Source organism: Sorex fumeus, unplaced genomic scaffold (genome assembly GCF_029834395.1).
Source record: "Sorex fumeus unplaced genomic scaffold, SorFum_2.1 ptg000010l, whole genome shotgun sequence".
Lineage (NCBI taxonomy): Eukaryota > Metazoa > Chordata > Mammalia > Eulipotyphla > Soricidae > Sorex > Sorex fumeus.
In genome coordinates, this window is record NW_026606067.1 from 33,778,637 (window position 1) to 33,799,174 (window position 20,538).

The 20,538-nt window shown below is 42.1% G+C and overlaps 1 protein-coding gene across 1 annotated transcript in view; it reads right to left on the minus strand.

The window, feature by feature from the left end:
- PHC3 (polyhomeotic homolog 3) overlaps nt 1-20,538 on the minus strand; it is an 86,584-nt gene that overhangs the window by 49,090 nt on the left and 16,956 nt on the right. The window contains exons 5-6 of the mRNA XM_056110631.1: nt 10,774-10,932; nt 7,948-8,046 (exon numbers count right to left, since the gene is read on the minus strand). Of these exons, the coding sequence (XP_055966606.1) occupies nt 7,948-8,046; nt 10,774-10,932 (258 nt within the window). The remainder of the gene's footprint in view (nt 1-7,947; nt 8,047-10,773; nt 10,933-20,538) is intronic.

Below are 20,538 nucleotides of genomic sequence, written 5' to 3' on the forward strand. Positions count from 1 at the left end.
CCCAAAAACAACAACAAAAAGGTCAGATACTAGATTTCCTTTTACTTTGAGAAGAGTACATTCTTCCTAAGATAAAGACTAGCAAAGCATTCCAATATCTAATTTTCATTTCATCTAATTTCTCTGATTAATTTCTTCTATGGAAACATTCTGACTTGAATACTGTACAGGTTTCATATGAAGTATATGTGGTAATTTCATAGCTTACATTTCTATTATGGATTGCCCAAATGCTCTTACATCAATTATTTAATTTGAACCTAACAAATACTGTGTATATAAAACAGACTTTCATAATCCACTCGTGTCACTGGGCTCTTGAATTAATCCCATAGCCTAGTTACTGTGCTAAGTGCTGCAGCAAATAATTGCATGCATATGCCGTTTTAAACAGTGTTTTTGTGGGGCTAGAGCAATAGCACAGCGGGTAGGGTGTTTGCCTTGCACGCGACCGACCCGGGTTCGATTCCCAGCATCCCATATGGTCCCCTGAGCACTGCCAGGAGTGACTCCTGAGTGCAGAGCCAGGAGTGACCCCTGTGCATCGCCAGGTGTGGCCCAAAAAGCAAATAAATAAATAAATAGTGTTTTTGTGGTTAGATAGCCACAAGTGGGATTGCTGGGTCATATGGCAGTTCAAGTCTTACTTTTCTAAGAAATTTCCATACTGATTTTCACTGAGGCTGAACCAGAAAACATTCCCAAAAGCACTGTTTGAGAGTTCCTTTTTCTTTATTCTAGTCAGATCTTTATTTAAAATTCATATGTCAACTCAGCCTTTCCCACCAACTTGGGGAGCAGACACCTTCAGAGAGCTCCTTTTCCACCACATCTTCACCAACACAGATTGTTCCTGGGTTTTCGGATATGTACCATTTTCACTGTTACAAGATGACACGTCACTGTCTTTTTAAATTGGGTTTCCCAGATAAGTGATGATGAGAAATTTTTCATGTGCTTATCCAGCCATCTGCCTTCCTTCTTCAGAGATGTGTATGTTTATTTCCTATCTCCACTTTTTGACAGAAAACTTCGGGGTTTGTGTTTATGTTAAGCTTTGTGCGAACTTTATATATCTTGAATATCAATCCTTTATATCTGATGTGTTGAGTGCAAATATTTTCTCCCATTCATTTGGGCATCTTAGTTTTTTTAGCCTATGTTTCTTTTGCTGAAACTCTTTAAATTGATGCACTCACATTTATTTATTTTTGATTCTGTTGTCGTCACTGAAGTCATGTCATGAAAACACCTTGGAGATCCAAAATTTGGAAAATTATGCCTATAGTTCTTCGATGTATTTTGTGGATTCTAGACTGATCTCAAGGTTTTTATTCCACTCTGAATTGACTGTTGTTTAAGGTGTGGAAACCCCTTACTGGAGACACAGCTTCATTTTTTTGAATGTAGTTAATCCAGTTTTTCCAGCACTATTTCTTGAAGAGGATCTTATCCCACTGCATTTGCCTGGCTCCTTTTTCAAAAATTAACTGATCACAGATCTGGGAGTATTTAATCCACTGGTCACAGAGTCTGTCCTTATTCCAATACCATGCTGTTTTAACCACTATAAATGTATAGTTTCTAAGTAGGCAACGAGATATGGCCAGTTACTTATTTTTCATATAGCTTTGACTATTTGGGGTGTTTTATGAATCCTATAAACTTTATTATTGATTGTTCGAAGTCTTAGAAAAATATCATCTGAATTTGGATGGGAATTTCATTGAATCTATATAATAATTTAGGGAACATGATCATTTTTACAAGATTGAATTTTCTAATTCATGAACATAAAATATTTTTCCACTTCCTGAGGTCATCTTCTCTTAAGTGACTTACTTTTCACAGTGCAGATCTCACACATATTTGGTTGATTCTTAGGTACCATATGTTTTTCTAACAATATTTTGAATAAAAAAGACTCTGATATCTGTCTCACTATTTGCATATAGGTATGTGACAAATTTTTTTTTTTGCATTGAATTTGTAGTCAGCTACTATGCTGCTCTGGTTCACTGTTTCTAGGAACTTTGCAGTGGACTTTCTAGATTCTTCTATGTGACGTGATATCATATCATGTGATCTAGAATGAGAGCATTGGATTTCTTCTTTTCCAATTTGGATTCCTCTTTTATTTTTATTTTTCTTGCCTGATAAACATTGCCAAGTCTTCTAATATTTTGCTGACTGAAAGTGGAGATAGTGGACATCATTGCCTTGTACATGGTCCAAGAGGGAATGCTTTTAGTTTTTCACCACGGAGAATAATGATGCCTGTGGGTTTACTATAGATGGCCAATACTATCTTGAGGAAGGTGCCTTCATCCTTATTTTGTTGAGGGTTTTTATCATGAGTGGGTGTTGGATCTTGTGGAAAATTTTCTCTGCATTGGTTGATATGATCATATAATTTTTATCTTTCCTCTTGATGTTAGTTGAAATGCATACTGAACCATCTTTATATCAATAATGTCAAAGAAAAATTGTTTCAGGGTATGAAAGAATCCATACAAATGGAATTGAAGAAGCTAAGGAATACAACTGCCAGCCGCAGCAATAAATTTCTGAATACAGTTTCATCAAACTTGAAGACAAAATGTAAGCCAGCAACAATAATGAAGAGTAAAAGAAAAGTGAAAGAATGGAAGAGAATGTAAGATTGTTTTTGGTTTGTTTGAGGGCTACAACCAGGTAGCTCTCAGGTATTCCTATTCTGTGCTCAAGAAGCTCAAGAAACCCTTTTGGGGTGCTGGGGATTGAAGACCGGTCAGCCACATTCAAGGTAAGTGCCCTACCCACAGTACTTATCTCTCCTGTCCAAGAATGTACAATTCTTAACGGATAACAGCAAAAGTAATCAACTCATAATAGCAGGAATACCAGAAGAAGAGGAAAAAGGGAAGGAACAAATGATGAAAGAAATAGTAACTAAAAATTTCCCTCAGAAATTTTCAGAGAAATCTCTGGATGGGGGTTTCCGCAGAGATACAAGAGGCCCAAAGAATAACAAACGAAACAGACTCAAACTGAAAAACAATAAGACAAATAGCAATCAAAGTGGTAAAAACCAACAAGAGAAAGAGACTACTTAAAGCATCAAGAGTGAATAAAAACCGCATATACAAGGGATGTATCATAAGAATCACAATATATCTCCCATATAACACAAGAGTGATATTTTCAAAAGCTTTCAGCCTAGACTTCACTTGTCATTTAAGGGGCTAGAGCGATAGTACAGTGGGTAGCGCCTTTCATGTGGCCAACCCGAGTTCAATCTCTGGCATCCCATATGGTCCCCCAAGCACCTCAAATAATAATTCCTGAGTGTAGAACAAAGAGTAACCCCTGAGCATTGCCAGGTGTGACACTCCCCAACCTAAAAAATAAGTCAAAGCTGTCATTTAGATTTGAGAGAGAGATAATAACTTCAGACAGACAAGAGCTAGCAACCCTTGCCACAACTAAACTAATTCTGCAAGAATTACTGAAAAGCCACAATAAAAAGCAACAAGTCAACAGCAAAAATAACTCTACCACCACCACAGACACGTACATATAAAATGGAAACATGGCACTTCATATTAATAATTTCTACTAATGTTAACAGACTAAATACTCCTATTAAACGCTATATAGTGCCTGGATGGAGCAGAAGACAAAATTTATCTAAAACACCAAAATTCAAAGGATAAACACAGGGACAAAGTGAAAGGACAAAAAACAAGTATGGCTGGGTTATGGTACCGCCAGCAGGTCAATCTGTACCTATGAGGCAAGTGCATCAGCAGCCTGATGGCACCTTCAGACTTCTAGATACCCCCAAATTGCTGCTATGCCTTTGGCCAGACCCCAACAACTGGGCCAAGTTTACCAAGAAAGTAAATGGCCAAAAGTTAGGTTTGTGAGAAACACACCCACAAACCACCTCCAGCTCAGCTATAAAATTGGAGGCAAGGCCTCTCTGGTTCCTGATCAAACTGCTTAACGACCAGGATCCCAGAGACTCAGAAACAAATCTTGGAACCCAGCGGTTTTCAGCAGAAATGCATCCAGTCCCCAAAGTAGGTTACTGGCGCCAGGCCACCCCAGGGGGGAAAGGGTGACATGCGGGGCCTCACAGGATGGGGGTGGAGCCGGTCCTTTCCTCCCAGCTCCAATGAGACCCCGAGTCCCTGCCACAAACGGCCTCTCTGGCTCCTAATCAAGCAGCTTAACAGCCATGATCCCAGAGACTCAGAAACAAATCTCAGAGCCCAGCAGCTTTTGGCAGAAATGTGTCCAGTCCCCGCAGTAGGTTACAGGCGCCGGGCCACCCCACGGGGGAAAGGGTACTGTCCCTCCACCTGCTCCCCCTTGGCGGCTCGGTGGCTCCCATCCTCCAGAGGCCATTGGACAGTCGGTTTGGGCCCACAGTGACGAGACACGTGGGGCCTCATGGGTTAGGGGTGGAACCAGCCCTTTCCCCTGTGCCCCAAGGAGAACCCAGGTCACCGCCCACAAATGGCCTCTCTGGCTCCTGATCAAGCTGCATAACGGCCATAATCCCAGAGACTCAGGAACAAATCTCGCAACTCAGCAGGTTTTGGTAGAAATCCCTCCAGATTTAATTCTTAAAATTTTGGAATTCCAAAATCACACGGCCACTACTGCGGCCGCACAACATCATATGTTATTCATAACCAGCAATAGGAAACAAATTGTCAAAGGTTGCCTTTTCAGCAGATCTGAGTGTTGGGTAAAATCCCAAATAATAATGGTGGGTCTGGTGTCAAAATATAGAATGTAATCAAAGTACAGAGAGAGTAATGTGGAAATCATCTGTCCCACAGGTAGGGGCAGGGTGTGGGATGGGATGGGGAGTATACTGAGGTTTTTGGTGGTGGAAAATGGGCACTGGTGAAGGGACGGGTGTTTCATCATTGTATGACCGAGACTTAAAGAAAAAAAAAGAAAGAAAACAAGCATGGAAGCCAATTGTAGACAAAAACAAAAGACAGACAGAGAGAGATGGAAGAAGGGAGGTAGGGAGAGGAGAGAGAGAAAAAGAGAAAGAAAAGGAAAGAAAAAGAAAAGAAAAAAAAAGAAAAGAGATGAGACAGCCATACTTAAGCACTGTAGCATTGTCCTCCCATTATTCATCGATTTGCTCAAGCGGGTCCAGTAACGTCTCCATTGTTAGACTCGTTGTTAACTGTGTTTACGTCACGGGTAGCTTGCCAGGCTTTTGCCGTGCAGGCGAGACATACTTAAACCAAACTAAAAAGCATTCAATCTATAGGAAGTAATTAGAGACAGGGATGGACACTACTTAAGGGAACCACAGACCAAGAAGTACTAAGTCGTACCAAGACACATGCACCAAATAAAGGTGCAGCAACATTTATAAAGCTTCTACTCAAAAATCTAAAGGAAAACACTGATGGAAACACAATTAAGCCTTCAACATTCTGTTTTCACCATTAGACAGATCAACCAGACAGAATATCAGTAAAGATACAAAAGCCCTAAATGAGGAGTTAGACGAACTTAATTAATGGACATATGCAGTAGGCTCAATGCCCAAAAACCTGAATACACATTCTTCTCTAGTGCACATGGAACACTCTCCATGATATACTAGGACATAACTCAAACATACATAAATTTATGAATATAGAAATCATACCAAGCAATTCTTTCAGACTGCAATGCTCAGAAAATAGAAATTAATGACAAAAAAAAGATGGAGGAAAACTCCAATACCTAAAAGCTGGACTAAACATTGCTAAATAACTGGATCAAAGAGGAAATCAAGGAAGAAATAAAAGAATTCCTTGAAGGTAATGTGAATAAAAAAAAAAAACTATCAGAATGAGATTCAAAAAAAAAGCTGTACTAAGGGGAAAATTTAAAGCAGTACAGGGAAAATTTAAAGCAGTACAGGCCTATCTTAAAGCTCAAATCAACAACCTAAACATATACCTCAAAAATCTAAAAAAAGAACAACAAATCAATCCAAAAAGTACTAAAAGGAAGGAAAATGGGGCCAGAGTCATAGTACAGCAGGTAGTGCACTTGTCTTGCACCACACAGCCGAGCTGGATTTTACCCCCAGCACCACACACAGTCCCGCAAGTACCTCCAGGAGTGACCCCTGAGTGCAGAGTCAGGAGGAAGTCCTGAGTACCACCAGGTGTGGCCCCCAAACAAAATAAAAATAGAAGGAAAAAAAACTGAAGTATGCTCTAAAGAGTCAATAAAACCACACACTAGTTCTTCAAAAGAATAAACAAGAGACAACAGACAAACCTTTAGCTAGGCTCATGAGGAAAAAAAAAGAAAATACCCAAATAAATTAGATCAGAGAAAAGACAGTAATTACAACAGCACTGTACAGCACTGTCCTCCCGTTGTTCATCGATTTGCTCGAGCGAGCCCAGTAATGTCTCCATTGTGAGACTTGTTGTTACTGTGTTTGACATATCCAATACGTCACGGGGAGCTTGCCAAGCTTTGCCGTGTGGGCAAGATACTCTCGGTAGCTTGCTGGGCTCTCTGAGAGGGGCAGAGGAATCGAACCCGGGTCGCCCGGGTGCAAGGCAAACACCCTACCCGTTGTGCTATCGCTCCAGCCCAGACCCCTCAGAAATACAAGATATGAGGTTACTATGAGCAACCTGCTGTTAAACTGGAGAACACAGATGAATAAATTTTTAGAATCGTGTAATCTTCCAAAACAAAGAGAAAATAGAAAAACTAAACATGCGTATCACAAGCAAAAAAAAAAAAACTAAACAGTAATTAACAATTTCACAATTTCCCGCAAAAACCAAAAACAAAAATCCCTGTCCAAATAGACTCACTGGTGAGTTCTCGACCAAACCTATAGAAAAGAAGTGTTGCAATTTATTCTTTGACCTCTTCAAAAATATTAAATAAACAGAAATTCTTCCTAACAGCTTCTCTGATGCTAACATTATACTAATAGACAAAGCAGATAAAGACACTACTAGAAAAGAAAATTTCAGTCTAATTCCTCTGATGAAACACTGACACAAATATCTGCAACAAAATCCAAACAAACTGAATCCAACACCTTATCAAAAAGAAATTCTGCACCACAATCAAGTGGCGTTCATCCCAGGGATGCTGGGATAGTGCACGATAAACTGGAAACAAATTTTAATAATAAGGAACAATTAACCATGTCTGAACTTCTCTAACTTACAAAGTATTAAAACGAAACTTAAGGGTCAGAGAAATAATCAAGAGGTAAAGCACTTGCTTTGCAGGTGGCCAATCTGGTCCTCCCCTGGCACTTCAAGAAATCTTGCCCCAGTCTGGGACATGCCTCTTGCTGTTTGTAACAATGCCTTTTGAAGAACAATTTTAATTTTGATTAAATCCAATTTGTCATTCTTTTCATCTAAAACTAATGCTTTTTGTTCCCTATCTAAGAAACGTTATGTGCCCCAGACCTTTAAAGGTATTTCTTCTGGTTGTTTTTATTCCGGCTATTATTTTTTTGGTTGTCATTCTACTCCTAGTTTACTTTTCTAAATGGTGTGAGGAGAATATTAAGATTCATTTTTTTCTATAGTACCAAGGTACAATTTTAATCAAATTAATTTTAAAATTAAAATCCATTTTGATTTAATTACAGGTTTTGCAAAGATGCCTATGTATAAAATAAATCTCACAAGAAATAACTTGGCCATATAATAAAGCTTAAAATATAACACTGTTAGCAAAAACTCATTAACGCTCACTAATGTCAATCATTTAGTGGTATTATAAACTACAGAATAACACCAAAAACCCTTGAGGCTCACATTGATTTTACTGAATCCATATCTGAAATGCAGGACAAAGAGCACTGAAACCATCAGTACTTAGACACAAATGTAAGTTTATATTAATCTGAAAATCCAGACTCAAATAACACATGAAGCTAGACAAGCTCACCTGAGTAGCTGTAGACTGACAGGAAGATGACGGTGACGACGAGACAACAGGAATGTCAGACTGTACAGCAGCCACAGTGGTAGCGGGTGTGAAAATCAGCTGTACAGACAGAAAAACCAAAAATATACCCTAAGACAAAGGAACATGTCTCACACACAATGTATAGCAGGCAGGAAAGACTGAAGTTCGTGACAGAAAGACGATGCAGTCTGCTTCCTAAGCAGGTTTTACATAACAAAGAGAAATTTCTGATAATAACTCAAAAAAATCATAAACACTGTTTGAAACAGTCCATGGTTCTGAGGACTAGAAAAATAAATCAGTGCTCAAAAGAAGAAAATGCATTTTGGTGATACGAAATCCTCATACCAAATTTTGCTGTAAATAAGCTATTAGACTTCAACTTTCCCAAGTTCAAAACACTGTGGCAGGATTCCTAAATGTAAGTTAAATGGAAACAGTTACCAATACGTATACCACGGTGACAAATCTTGATGCAAATTAAGTGTCAGTGAGAAATATGAAAAGAAACACAAAAAGTCTTTACAGTCCTTCACCACAAAAGGTAACTAGACTATATACCATACCATATTTCACTCAAACACATAAATATATGAATCTACAGTACAAACCTAGGTTACCCTTGAGTGTGAAGCTATTTGTAAAGAGACCGTCCTTCTAAATGAAAATGCCATTCACAGTTCAACAGGTCACAGTTCAACACCAAGACAGCCTACAAAAAACAATCTTCACATCTACCCCCCCAAAAATTGACAGACTTTATTTACTTATTAACACCATCTCTTTTCAAATGTGTTTTCAACAGTGAAACAGAAGTTCGTTAAGCAATACGGACAGAAATTATCTAATAGTATTAATATATACTCCAGACAGAGATTATCTAATCCAACTTAACTATGGCAATTGTTTTCAAGAATATATATTCTACTACTAGATCATAACAAGAGTTATTTTTCAAAAATCATTTGGTTATGGTAAAATGATCCATTAAGGGATCTTTTAAACATCAGCTCTTAAGTATACTGAATTTAAGTGGATGAAACAACAAGGTATAACTTTCACAAGAAAGTAATTTTCAATCCAAGTAACAAAAGCATGAAATGTGAAGTGATGTTCCATTTTATGTGAGCAATATGAAACTATCAGTTCAGGTCAAATGGTGAAATAACAAACATTTCAAATGGTCCAGCCTAATGTGGAAGCATGTTACTAAAATTTAAGGGGGCAGGGGAGGGGGGAAGAGTACACCAAGCAGGGCTTTGCCTTGCATGTGGCTGACCTGGGTTTGATCCCCGGTGTCCCAGATGGTCCCCTGAGCATGCCAGGAGTGATCCCTGAGTGTCACCGGATGTGGCCCCAGAACAAAAACAAACCAAAACCCGATCTTATAGGGAAGAAGGAAGATCCAAAAATATTATAATCTTTACGAAGTTTTTTTTTTTTAAAAAATGAACAGTGGGTTATATGAATTCTTTTTCCTTAGAAATACGATGACAAACTTTAGAGATTTCAGTGGATAAATGGAGAACCAGGAATATATTTTGTTGTCAAATGAAAAAGAATATATAAATATGTATATACACAGATGTATATACATAAACACACATTCCAGCATGAAGAACAAAAATGGTCTTATCTACTTTCCGATACAAATATTAAAGTTCACAAATTAAGAAATCAGAAGGTATTCAAATCAGAATAGCCAAATTAACATTGCAAATTAACAAAGGACCAAAGGAAGTGTAAGAACTCAAATTACCAAGCTCAAAGTGAGATGAAGAAAACCAAACCTAGGCTCATCTGTGTAATTACCAGGAGCTACAATCCAGATTTCAAAAGATATCTCAATATAAATTCTAAACTCCAAAGTTAACAACCTAGCTTTTAATTTCTTACTATGTCATTAACTCTAAGATGTCAAAGATAAACAATGTTGTTCTATGTGGGACCCTCTGGGTTAAATAAATTATTACTATCTTAATATGAAAAAGATTTCCATTTAAAAAGTCATGGTTCGGTTTAATTCTTAGCTATCTGTACAATGTTCAACACATTATAATCATTATACCAATTATAGCTGTTAAACACCCACAATTATAAATACATTTCAATTTTACAAGTGCAAAACATGAAATTTTAAACCAATTAAATTTTGTATTTAAAAAAGAATCCTGGGGCTGGAAAGATAGCACAGCGGGTAGGGCGTTTGCCTTGCACGCGGCCGACCCGGGTTCGATTCCCAGCATCCCATATGGTCCCCTGAGCATCGCCAGGAGTAACTCCTGAGTGCAGAGCCAGGAGGAACCCCTGTGCATCGCCGGGTGTGACCCAAAAAAGCAAAAATAAATAAATAAATAAATAAATAAATAAAAGGAATCCTTTGGGCCAGAGCAATAGCACAGCCGGGTAGGGCGTTTGCCTTGCACGCAGCCGACCCGGGTTCGATCCCTGGCATCCCATATGGTCCCCCAAGCACCGCCAGGAAGTGATTCCTGGGTGCAGAGTCAGGAGTAACCTCTGAGCATCACTGGGTGATGACCCAAAGAGCAAAAAAAAAAAAAAGAATCCCTTCTGTGTTACAGAGTATTGGGTCCCCAATGTTGCTAATTACTATTTAATAATCCAAGAAGGACTGTCAATTAAAAGTAAATTTTTCATGGCAATGTCTAAAGATTTAACAAACATACATGTAAAAAATAAAAAGCATTTCTTATATATATTTTTAAATGCCTTTTAATGCACTAAAGAAACATTTCATCTCTTTGTTAACTCAAGCAGGGACAAACTTAGTAGCTTCTATCTTACCATTTGAGCTCGGAGATACATCTGAGCTTGGCTTGCCGTCAGGGTTGGGGAGGTACTCCCTAGTAACATGGTCTGTTGGGTAATACTGCCGCTGGTAGAACTGGAAGTCTGGGAACGGCTTATTAGCTGTGCAGGTGTAGGAGAAGTGGAGAGGTTGATCTAAGGAAGAAAACAAATTATGTCACAGATTTCCAATTCTTGTCAATAAATCGCACCACTCTGCAATCAGAAAAGCAATGATGGCATAAACAGCTGCTAAAGGACCTAAAAAGAAAAGACTCCATTTGGGGCAGACCCTTCTGCACGTACGTAAACAAGACAATTCCTGCTCAGGAGGACAATTTCTTTTTTTTTTTTTCCCTTTATTTTATTTTATTTTTTTTACAGTTGTAAATTTATAATTTTTTGTGCTTTGGTTTCAATTATACAATGATCAGATACCCATCCCTCCACCAGTGCCCATTTTCCACCACCATGGATAATATCCCTCCCACCCCCATCCCCCCATCCCCCCTGTCTCTGTGGCAGGGCAATCCCCTGTGTTCTCTCTCTCCTTTTGGGTGTTATGGTCTGCAAAAGAGGCATTGAGTGGCAAACATGTTCAGTCCATAGTCTACTTTCGCAGGAGGACAATTTCTAAGGATAACAACAACATGATCCAATAATATCCCAGTATCAGTCCAAAGCACTAGCACCGTGAGTAGGGCACTTGCCTTGCACACAGACAACCTGGGTTCAATTCCCAGCACCCAGGGCAGTCTCCTGACCCTGCCAGGAGTGATTCCTGAGCACAGAGCCAGGAATAAACCCTGAGCACTGCTGAATGTGGCCCAAAAATTAAAAACAAATAATAAATAATATCTCAGTGTTCCGTGTGTGTGTGTGTGAGAGAGAGAAAGAGAGAGAGAGAGAGAGAGAGAGAGAGAGAGAGAGAGGGTGCGAGGGGAGATAGTTTTACTGAAACTTCCTTAGATACAAGGGGAGAGAAAGAAAGGTAGTAACTGTTCACCACAGTGGAAAAAGCAAAGAGACATAGAGACAAACAAAATACAAGTTCTCTTTTTTTTGGCTGGCAGGCAGGGTGTGGGGCGGGGGGGGGGGGGGGGGGGGGAGGGGGGTTCACACCCTGCAATGCTTAGGGGTTACTCCTGGCTCTGTACTCAGGAATTACTCCTCAGGGTGCTCGGGAGGCTGTATGTGATGTCAGACACAGAGAACGGGTCAGCCGCGTGAAGGCAAATGCCCTACCTGCTATACTATGGGCCTAGCCCAAGGTCCATGTTTTCAAGGGAGAACACAGGCTTCAAGAGCAAGTCTGATCCCGGTATCTTAAAACGCTGTTTCCACTTTCTTCAAAAAAGAGGCCTAATGAATGTCCATTATTTGAGTATCTCATATAGGAAAGCATTCCAATAAAGTTTATTTTGTCATACTGTCCTCTGAGGAACTTCAGACACGAACAGAAAAATAAAATGCAGATAATTCACTCAGATATAAAACATACACTGACAAAATTAGCACAACATTTGACCTCAAAGTCTCTGGAAAATGAAACACAATTTTGCTTGTCAAGCAGAAGGAAAAATCTTGAATGCTACCCAGGAGAGAAACACTACTTCAACATTCAAAGCCGAGGCTGAGGGCCGGGTCCAGCCCTGCCAAGCCCCAGCAGCCACCCACACTCCAGTCGGCTGCCATACAACTGGGCCAGATTCTGCTCTTCACACCATCTCGGAAGACATGCGGGGCCGGGGAAACTCCCAGGTACAATTTTCGGTCTGAAAATCCTGGAGGCTTCTAGCAATGGGAACAGGAAGCTGCCCCCACCCCAGCCCCAAACTGCCACATGGCCCTGCAGCCACGCCCACACGCCACAGCACCTGCCAGGTAAAAGGCCAAGCTACACAGCTTCACAACCCATCCCAGAAGAGATACCAAGCCGAGTCAGTGAAACTGCCAGCTACTAAGCTGCCTTCAGGCTGAAAGCTCTGGGGCCTCCTTGGGTCCACAGACTGTAGGGAGGTCCCGGCACTCACAGTACCTCCAAGCCCAACAATGCTGACAGCCCGGCAGAAGCACAGCACATTAAAGTAGCATGTAAGTCGACTAAGACTCCGTCCCTTCCCCGGCTCCCTGCCTGCTTGGGGTCCTGGCTGTCACCCCACAAACTGCCTCCAGGTGTCATCTCAGCGCATCAACGGCCTTGATGCAGAGACTCCCAAATGAATCTCCAAACAGATCAGCTCCCTACAGAGATGTCTCTGGACCCCAACCATTCACAATCTTAGAATTCCAGAAGCACGCGGTGACTTTTGCGGCCACCTGACCTCTCGTGATATTCAAAATAAGCAACAGAAATAAAATTATCTAGCATCTGCCCTGGCAGGCAGGTTTGAATAGTGGTGGGAAAAACTGAAATAATGGTGGTGGGAATGGTGGTGGGATTGGTGTTGAAATACTGAAGGTAATCAGGGCTGGAGTGATAGCACAGCCAGAAAGGGCGTTTGCCTTGCACGTGGCCGACCCGGGTTCGATTCCCAGCATTCCATATGGTCCCCCGAGCACCGCCAGGAGTAATTCCTGAATGAAGAGCCAGGAGTAACCCCTGTGCATCGCCAGGTGTGACCCAAAAAGGAAAAAAAAAAATGAAGGTAACCAATATAAACAAGCTTATGAAAATAAAATTTAGAAAAATAAAATAAAGTAGCATATATAACACAGACATCTCAACTAGCAGCAAACAGCTCAGAAAATCCTCAAAAACTTTAATAACACCATTGTTTAGACATAACAATTTTCACAAATTTTCTTTTATTTGAACTATTTTCTTATAATTCCATTTATTATTTTATTGTCACAAGCAAAATAAACCACTTTGTGCTTGCCAAGGGAACAGGTTTGAGAGGTGAGTGGGAAACTGGGGACAATTGTAGAAGGAAGACTCACTGGTGGAGGGATTGGTGCTAGAGTTTTTAGATCAAACAGCCAATAGTCTCCTCTTTCTCCCTCCCCCTCTTACTCTCCCCCTCCTTCCCCCCTCCTCTCAGCCTCTGGATCTGACTCTGTCCCCCTCCACTCTTACACTCTTAGTTTATATGGCAATCACATAGGGTGGTGATACAAAGGTGGGTTGAACATTAACAGATCAATAAAGAGGGATAAATTCACTCCTCCAGGAAACTAACTCAAGTACAAAATCTCATCTAAAGAGATTACTCCGGATTACTAGATTTGCTCAAGGGCGGGATGATCCCACCCAGGGTGTGTCTCTTTCTTCCCTCAGCTAGTAATCCACTTAAATAGTTGTAGTAAATCTACTTTGAATATTTCTAGCAATGTCATTCTGTATAAATACAGTAAGAGATAGACCAAACTTAAAAGTTTGGCTCTTCCTGAGAACATCTCACTATATATTCCAGACTGCAGTCCTCAGGCCAGGTTAGTCTTCCTAGCCCTTCCTAATCTCGTCATTACTTTTGGATCATTACAGCATTTGTCCACGATCTTGCCCTCAACTTATAGTTGAGTACTGTGGTGCTTTGGCCTGGCCCATTTCGATGCCACGGTAGCTTGTCCTGGGTACATTAAGTCCCTCGTCGGGATCCTGCTTTTGGGGTGCTAGGAACTAAGGGCAACTGAGTAAAGAAAGCAGATGCCCAGGAGTAAATATTATTCGGAGTCAATCAAATCCAAAGTTACAAAAGCATAATATTAACTGTCTTCTTGTGTCCATACAGAAAGGACATCGCTTTAAGACTTAACTTGCAAGTTCAGTGTTCTTAGGAGGATCTGATCTTACAAGCTAATAGAATCTGATTAGGGAGAAAAGGTCATTAACTGGCTGGGGAGGAGAGCACAGATAAAAGTTTACAGATAAACACAGAGGAATGGGAGCACACTGTGATGGGTATAACCCGATAAAACTAAGCTCCCTGTGGCAAGGGAGAAAGGACAAACCAATGTTATCCTAAGATGACATATGATCTCACACCACAGAGACTGGCACATATCCAGAAGAACAAGGGCAGCCAGAGCTGGCGTGGATGTGGGAGACAGGGACTCTCCTTCCCTGTTGGTGGGAAGGCTAAGGTCCAATCTTTCTAGAGAACAATACGAACATTCCTCAAATAGTTAGAAATTGAGCATAAGACTTTTTATGAGGGGTCACCTGAAGGAAGTTCAGGCCCCGGAGGGTCACTCCCAGGCTGAGCAATGCAGGCCAGACTGCTCAGTGCTCAGGGTCACCACCGCTCCACATGGTCATGCTTTGCACAGGAGTGAGGCATGTAGCAGCAAGGATCCAACTCAAGGTCCCGCACAAGGTAGACATGTGTTCTACCAATTATTTGCGCTAAACCCAACTCCTTAATAAAATTCCTTTTGGGCGGCCAGAGAGACAGTGGGTAGGGCTTCCCTTGCAAGCCGCAAACCTGGGTTCAATCCCTGGCATCTCATGTGATCTCCCAAGTTCACCAGGACTGATCCCTGAGCACAGAGCCAGCAGTAAGGTACAAGCCTGGAGCACAGCTGGGTGTGACCCACATTTTTTTTTAATTTTTAAAAGGTAAAGGTAAAGGCCCTCCCGTTGATCGTCGATTTGCTCGAGCGGGCCCAGTAACATCTCCATTGGAGACTTTGTTGTTACTGTGTCTGGCATATCGAATACTCTCGGTAGCTTGCCGGGCTCTATTTTTAAGGAGCAGCATTCATGGCTTGGTGCTCAGAGGGGTCACAAGATTCAAACCCAGAGCACATATAGGCAGAAAACGTGGTACAGTACTTCTATCTCATCAATCTAATTGCTCGAGGCCCTCCCGTTGATCGTCGATTTGCTCGAGCGGGCCCAGTAACGTCTCCATTGGAGACTTTGTTGTTACTGTCTGGCATAGCGAATACTCTCAGTAGCTTGCCGGGCTCTCCGAGAGGGGCGGAGGAATCGAACTCGGGTCGGCCATGTTGGCCGCTTGTAAGGCAAACGCCCTACCCACTGTGCTATCGCTCCAGCCCATCAATCTAATAAAATACATATTTAAAAAAACTGACATAAAGGGCAGATTATGCAGCTCAGTGACAAAGCACATGGTTCTCATAGAAAAGGCCCTGGGTTTGATCTTTGGCAAAAAAAAAAAAAAAGTTTACTAGCTGAAGTGCCTGAGTGTGTTTTAGGAAGCAGAAAACAATGTACAAGTAAAATGTTCTTATTTTTCTTAAAAAAGAAAAAGAGGAAGTGAAAATGAACTAGCATAGTAACTTCCTAACCACCTATATTTTAATTTTGTTTAAATTGTGGAATCAGGGGCAGGAGCGATAGCACAGCGGGTAGGGCGTTTGCCTTGCACGCGGCCGACCCGGGTTCAATTCCCAGCATCCCATACGGTCCCCGAGCACCGCCAGGAGTAATTCCTGAGTGCAGAGCCAGGAGTAACCCCTGAGCATCACGGGGTGTGACCCAAAAAGAAAAAAAAAATCTATCCTATTATAAAAAACTATTATTTCTACTTTCTGCAATACAGGCAAAACAGGGGGGCGGAAAAAAACACCCTTCAAAAGAACTTCACACCCTCTCAATTGCTCTAAGGTTTCGAAAAAGAAAAGTTGCAGGATTCATGGGATACTCAGGAGTTTAGTTTCTGCCTTAAAAGCCTCTGGCCAAAAGCTGGGTCCCCGGTGCCCTTCTAAGCAAGCTCTAAGCACAGTCCCCATGTTCTCCTCTCTAATCCTAGTGGCTTTGCTGATTTGTGATCCCTGGCACCACACACAATTTCTAGTCACACTAAGCATCACATCAAAAACGGGGCGCAAGCCCCCAGCAAGTACCACAATTGAAAAACGAGGTTCATGGTAATGGCCAGCAAGTTCAACTCCTGGTGGGCACTATCAGAATTTGCACAAGCACCACAAAGAAAGGAGTGTGGGAGCCAGAGTGATAGCTCAGCTGGCTGGACTCCATGCTCTGAATGCAGGAGGCGAGGGTCCCAAATACCCCCAGGAGTGACCCCCCCGCCCCCCCCGCGCCAAAGCTGTGCTGCTGTGAATAGCACAAGCTACTGCCTGATGTGGTTGAAAAAAGAGTGCAGCCCCAAGGCCAAGCGTGCAAAATCCCCAGCTAAGTGTGAATGCATATGGCTGATTCCCAGTCACTACAGCAACAAGGAAAACAAGGACGGAGCACAGAGGAGGGGAAGAGAACAGAACCTAAAACTTGCAAATCATTAACAAATTGGAAATAATTTTCAAAGCACAGAAAATACAGAATGTGTTAAGAATTTATTTTTTTAAAAGTTTGTTCAACATACACAAACGTCTTTATGTTACATATATCCATACTATGTATGGTAAAAATCTGGAAAAGGCCAGAGAGAGAGCTGAAAGGGCTGAGCACATCTATGAATGTGTGAGGTCCAGGATCAGTCCCTGGAACCACATGGCCCCCTGAGCACCACCCCTGCCAGGAGAGAACCTCAAACACAGAGCCAGAAATACCCCTGAACACCGCCAGATGTGGCTCGAACTACCCGCTCAAATAGAAAAAGCAAATTATCTAGAAGATTACTAACAACCTGAGGAGATAGAGAGTGAAGGAGAAAGGAGGCCTAAGAATAACTTAGTACTTTCTTACTTTTTTTCTTTTGGGGGGAGGAACTATTTGAACTATTTGAAATGTTTTATAACAATACAATGAAACTGCTCATGACAATACCAGTATTCAAGCTACCATTTAATTTTAGACTAGTATTAACTTCTGAAATAGGTTTGTAAGCTCAATTATGTAAAATTGTATTTTTCAAAGGTCCCTGAAAACCCCGCAAGCTTTAAACAGTACAGCACCTTTCAAACTGATAACACAACATCAGGACAGTGTCCAACATGAGGACATAGCGAAAGAACACGGAGAATGAGTGGTTATAAGCAGCAACATTCTCCCAGATAAATTTGTAAGATTCATCTGCTATGACTCATTTGACTTAAGCCCCACAGCTGTGCTGAGCTACCGCAGCAGAGGCCCAGAGTGAAGGCCAGAGATCAGTGGTGGTCCAACAGAAAGGCGCTTGGGGAACAGGGGCACCGCAGCTGGGCTCGGTGACCACCAAGGCTACAGGAGAGGCGCTGGGAGTGGCCAGGAAATGGCAGGGATCAAGCCTCATTCCTCTGACCAATAACCCCAGCCCAACTGGGTATTTTTCAGGAAAACTTAACTTGTCGTAGAGGGAGGTGGAGGGGTGGGGGCAGTGCTCTCCAAGCAATGCTTAGGGACTGCAGTGCTGGCGAGCACCAGTGCCACCCTGACAGTGCTTATGGGCACCAGGCCCACCTGCGGAGATGCTAGGGGCTCCAAGTGATACCCAGTGACGCTCAGGAGGCCACGTGTTGGCAGGGGTTGACTGCAGGTCAGGCACATGCAATGCATGTACTTCTATCCCAACATTTTTTTAAATTTGTGGGCCACAGCCAGCTTTGCTCAATGTTTACTCCTGGCTCTGTGCTCAGGGGTCATTCCTGGCGGGGAGCGGGGGACCGTATGTCATGCCAGGGATTGAACTCAGATTTACCACATGCAAGGCTAGTGCTCTACCCACTGTACTATTGCTCCGGTTCTAACATACATTTTTAAGGTTCTTGATGTAAAAACAATCTCAGAACTTAGTCTTTTTCTAATTCTCAGAACTTAGAACTGAGTTTCTCCCCAGCTGGGTAAATTCTTCTCTTTCCCTTTTACTTTTCAATAAACCTTTCTATGAAAAAAAAAAAATTAAAATCTCAGTAGGCCAGTTAGTATTAACAGATTTTTTTAAATATATATATATATGTGTGTGTGTATGTGTGTGTGTGTATACGTGTGTGTGTGTGTGTGTGTGTGTGAGAGAGAGAGAGAGAGAGAGAGTATAAAAGATACATGGAGGGAGTGGAGGATCAGAGCAATAGTAGGGCAACAGGTAGGGCATTTGCCTTATATGCAGCTAACCAGGGTTTGAGCCCAGGTTATCTCCCATATGGTCCTCCAGGCACCATCAGAAGTAATTCCTGAGTGCCGAGATAGGAGGAACCCCTGAGCATCACCGGCTATGACCCAAAAAGCAAAAAAAAAGATATACGGGCTGAAAAGAATAGCAAGAGTGGCTTACAGCACCTGATTTGCAAGCGTATGGCCACAAGTTCCAATCTCCAACATCCCACATGCACAGAGTAGGATCTGGACAGTTCTGCTATTTGATCCAGGCAGTTCTGCTGCCTACTATCCCTGGCGCCACGAGCAATTTCCACAGGTAGGTTTGTGTAAGCACTACATAAAGGGGCATGACCCCAGTTGTCAACACAACTAAAAAGAAGTGCCGGTGCCAGGCAGTGCAAGCCCCGGCGAGCATAAGCAGCGCAAACAGCTTCTCCTGGGCCGTCCACAACCACAATCTGGGGGCCTCGGCTAAGAGTGTGGTGGCCTCCGCTCTACCGCCCCACTGCCCCACCACTCTGAGCACATGTACAAGTACAGAAACTAAAGGAGCACAAACCTGAGGCCAAGGTGTGAGCACCAAGGTCTCACCTGCCACCCTAGTGAGTCCCTCAGCTTAAACCATGGAAGCACTTCAGCCACATCTGACCAGGTGCCCATGCAACCTCCGGGCACTACAACGATCGAAAAAAACACAAATGATACATGACAGAATATTCACTCCAGGTCTGGTTATAAGAGCAAGCCACTAAAAAATTGCCACGAGCACGAACAGGAAAACAGGATCTAGAAAGAAATCTCAACAGAGGAGTGAAGGCTTTGCATGCAGAAGGCTCAGGTTCAATTCCCAGTACTACATGGTTCCCTGGGCACCACAGGATATGGCCCGAAACACCAAAATCAATTAACCAAAGTACAGCCTTGGGGAATAAAATAACATCATCACCAAGAACAGAGGCAGGCATCATCAGCATCAAGGTATTTTATCCCAATTATAGAAGGCCCAAAGAACTTGGAACCACACCAACTAAGGAAATAAGAAGGAAGCGGCAGCCCCAATACAGGAAGGAACAAGAAAAAAGAAATATATAAAGAAACAGACAAGATTGGATTTAGAGCCAAAATGGAGTCAGAGGCAAGAAGTGGGATGAAAACTTGAGGAACTGTCTATGGGTCAATCCACAAAATAGATTCATCATTCACACCCTGATTCTCTCTCACCTAGAACTGACATCAAGACCTGGAAAGAGTCCTCTCTGGAAAGAAAGATGGCGGCCACATGGGAGCCTTGTAGAGAGCAGGTATGAACCGGGGGTTTGGGGGCGACTAAAACCTCATGGGAAGTGGGGCGTTCCGGCCCATTCCTCACGCCCTACCGAGGTCACCAGTTGCCCCCAACGAGCAGCTCTCCGGCACGGCCACGACTCCAGAGCACAGAAACCAATCTCTTAATTATCTGACTTTTAGTAGAAATACTTCCAGGGTTAATAAGTAAAATAGTAGAAATCCAAAACCACGCGACAACATTTAATTCTTGAACCCAGCTGTAGAAAGCAAAACACTTCACAATGCTTTTTCAGCATGTCTGATTTGGGGGTGGGGGGTAAACTCTAAATAATAGAGGTGGATGTTTTATCGAAACAATGAATCTAGTCAAAGTAGATAGAGTGTTAACTAGAATTCATCTGCCTCACAGGTATTGGGAGGGGTGGGAGGTGGGGTTTTATTGGGGTTCTTCGTGGTAAAAAATAAGTACTGGTAAAGGGAAATGTGTTTGATATTTGCATGACTGAGACCTAAACCTGAAAGCTTTGTAA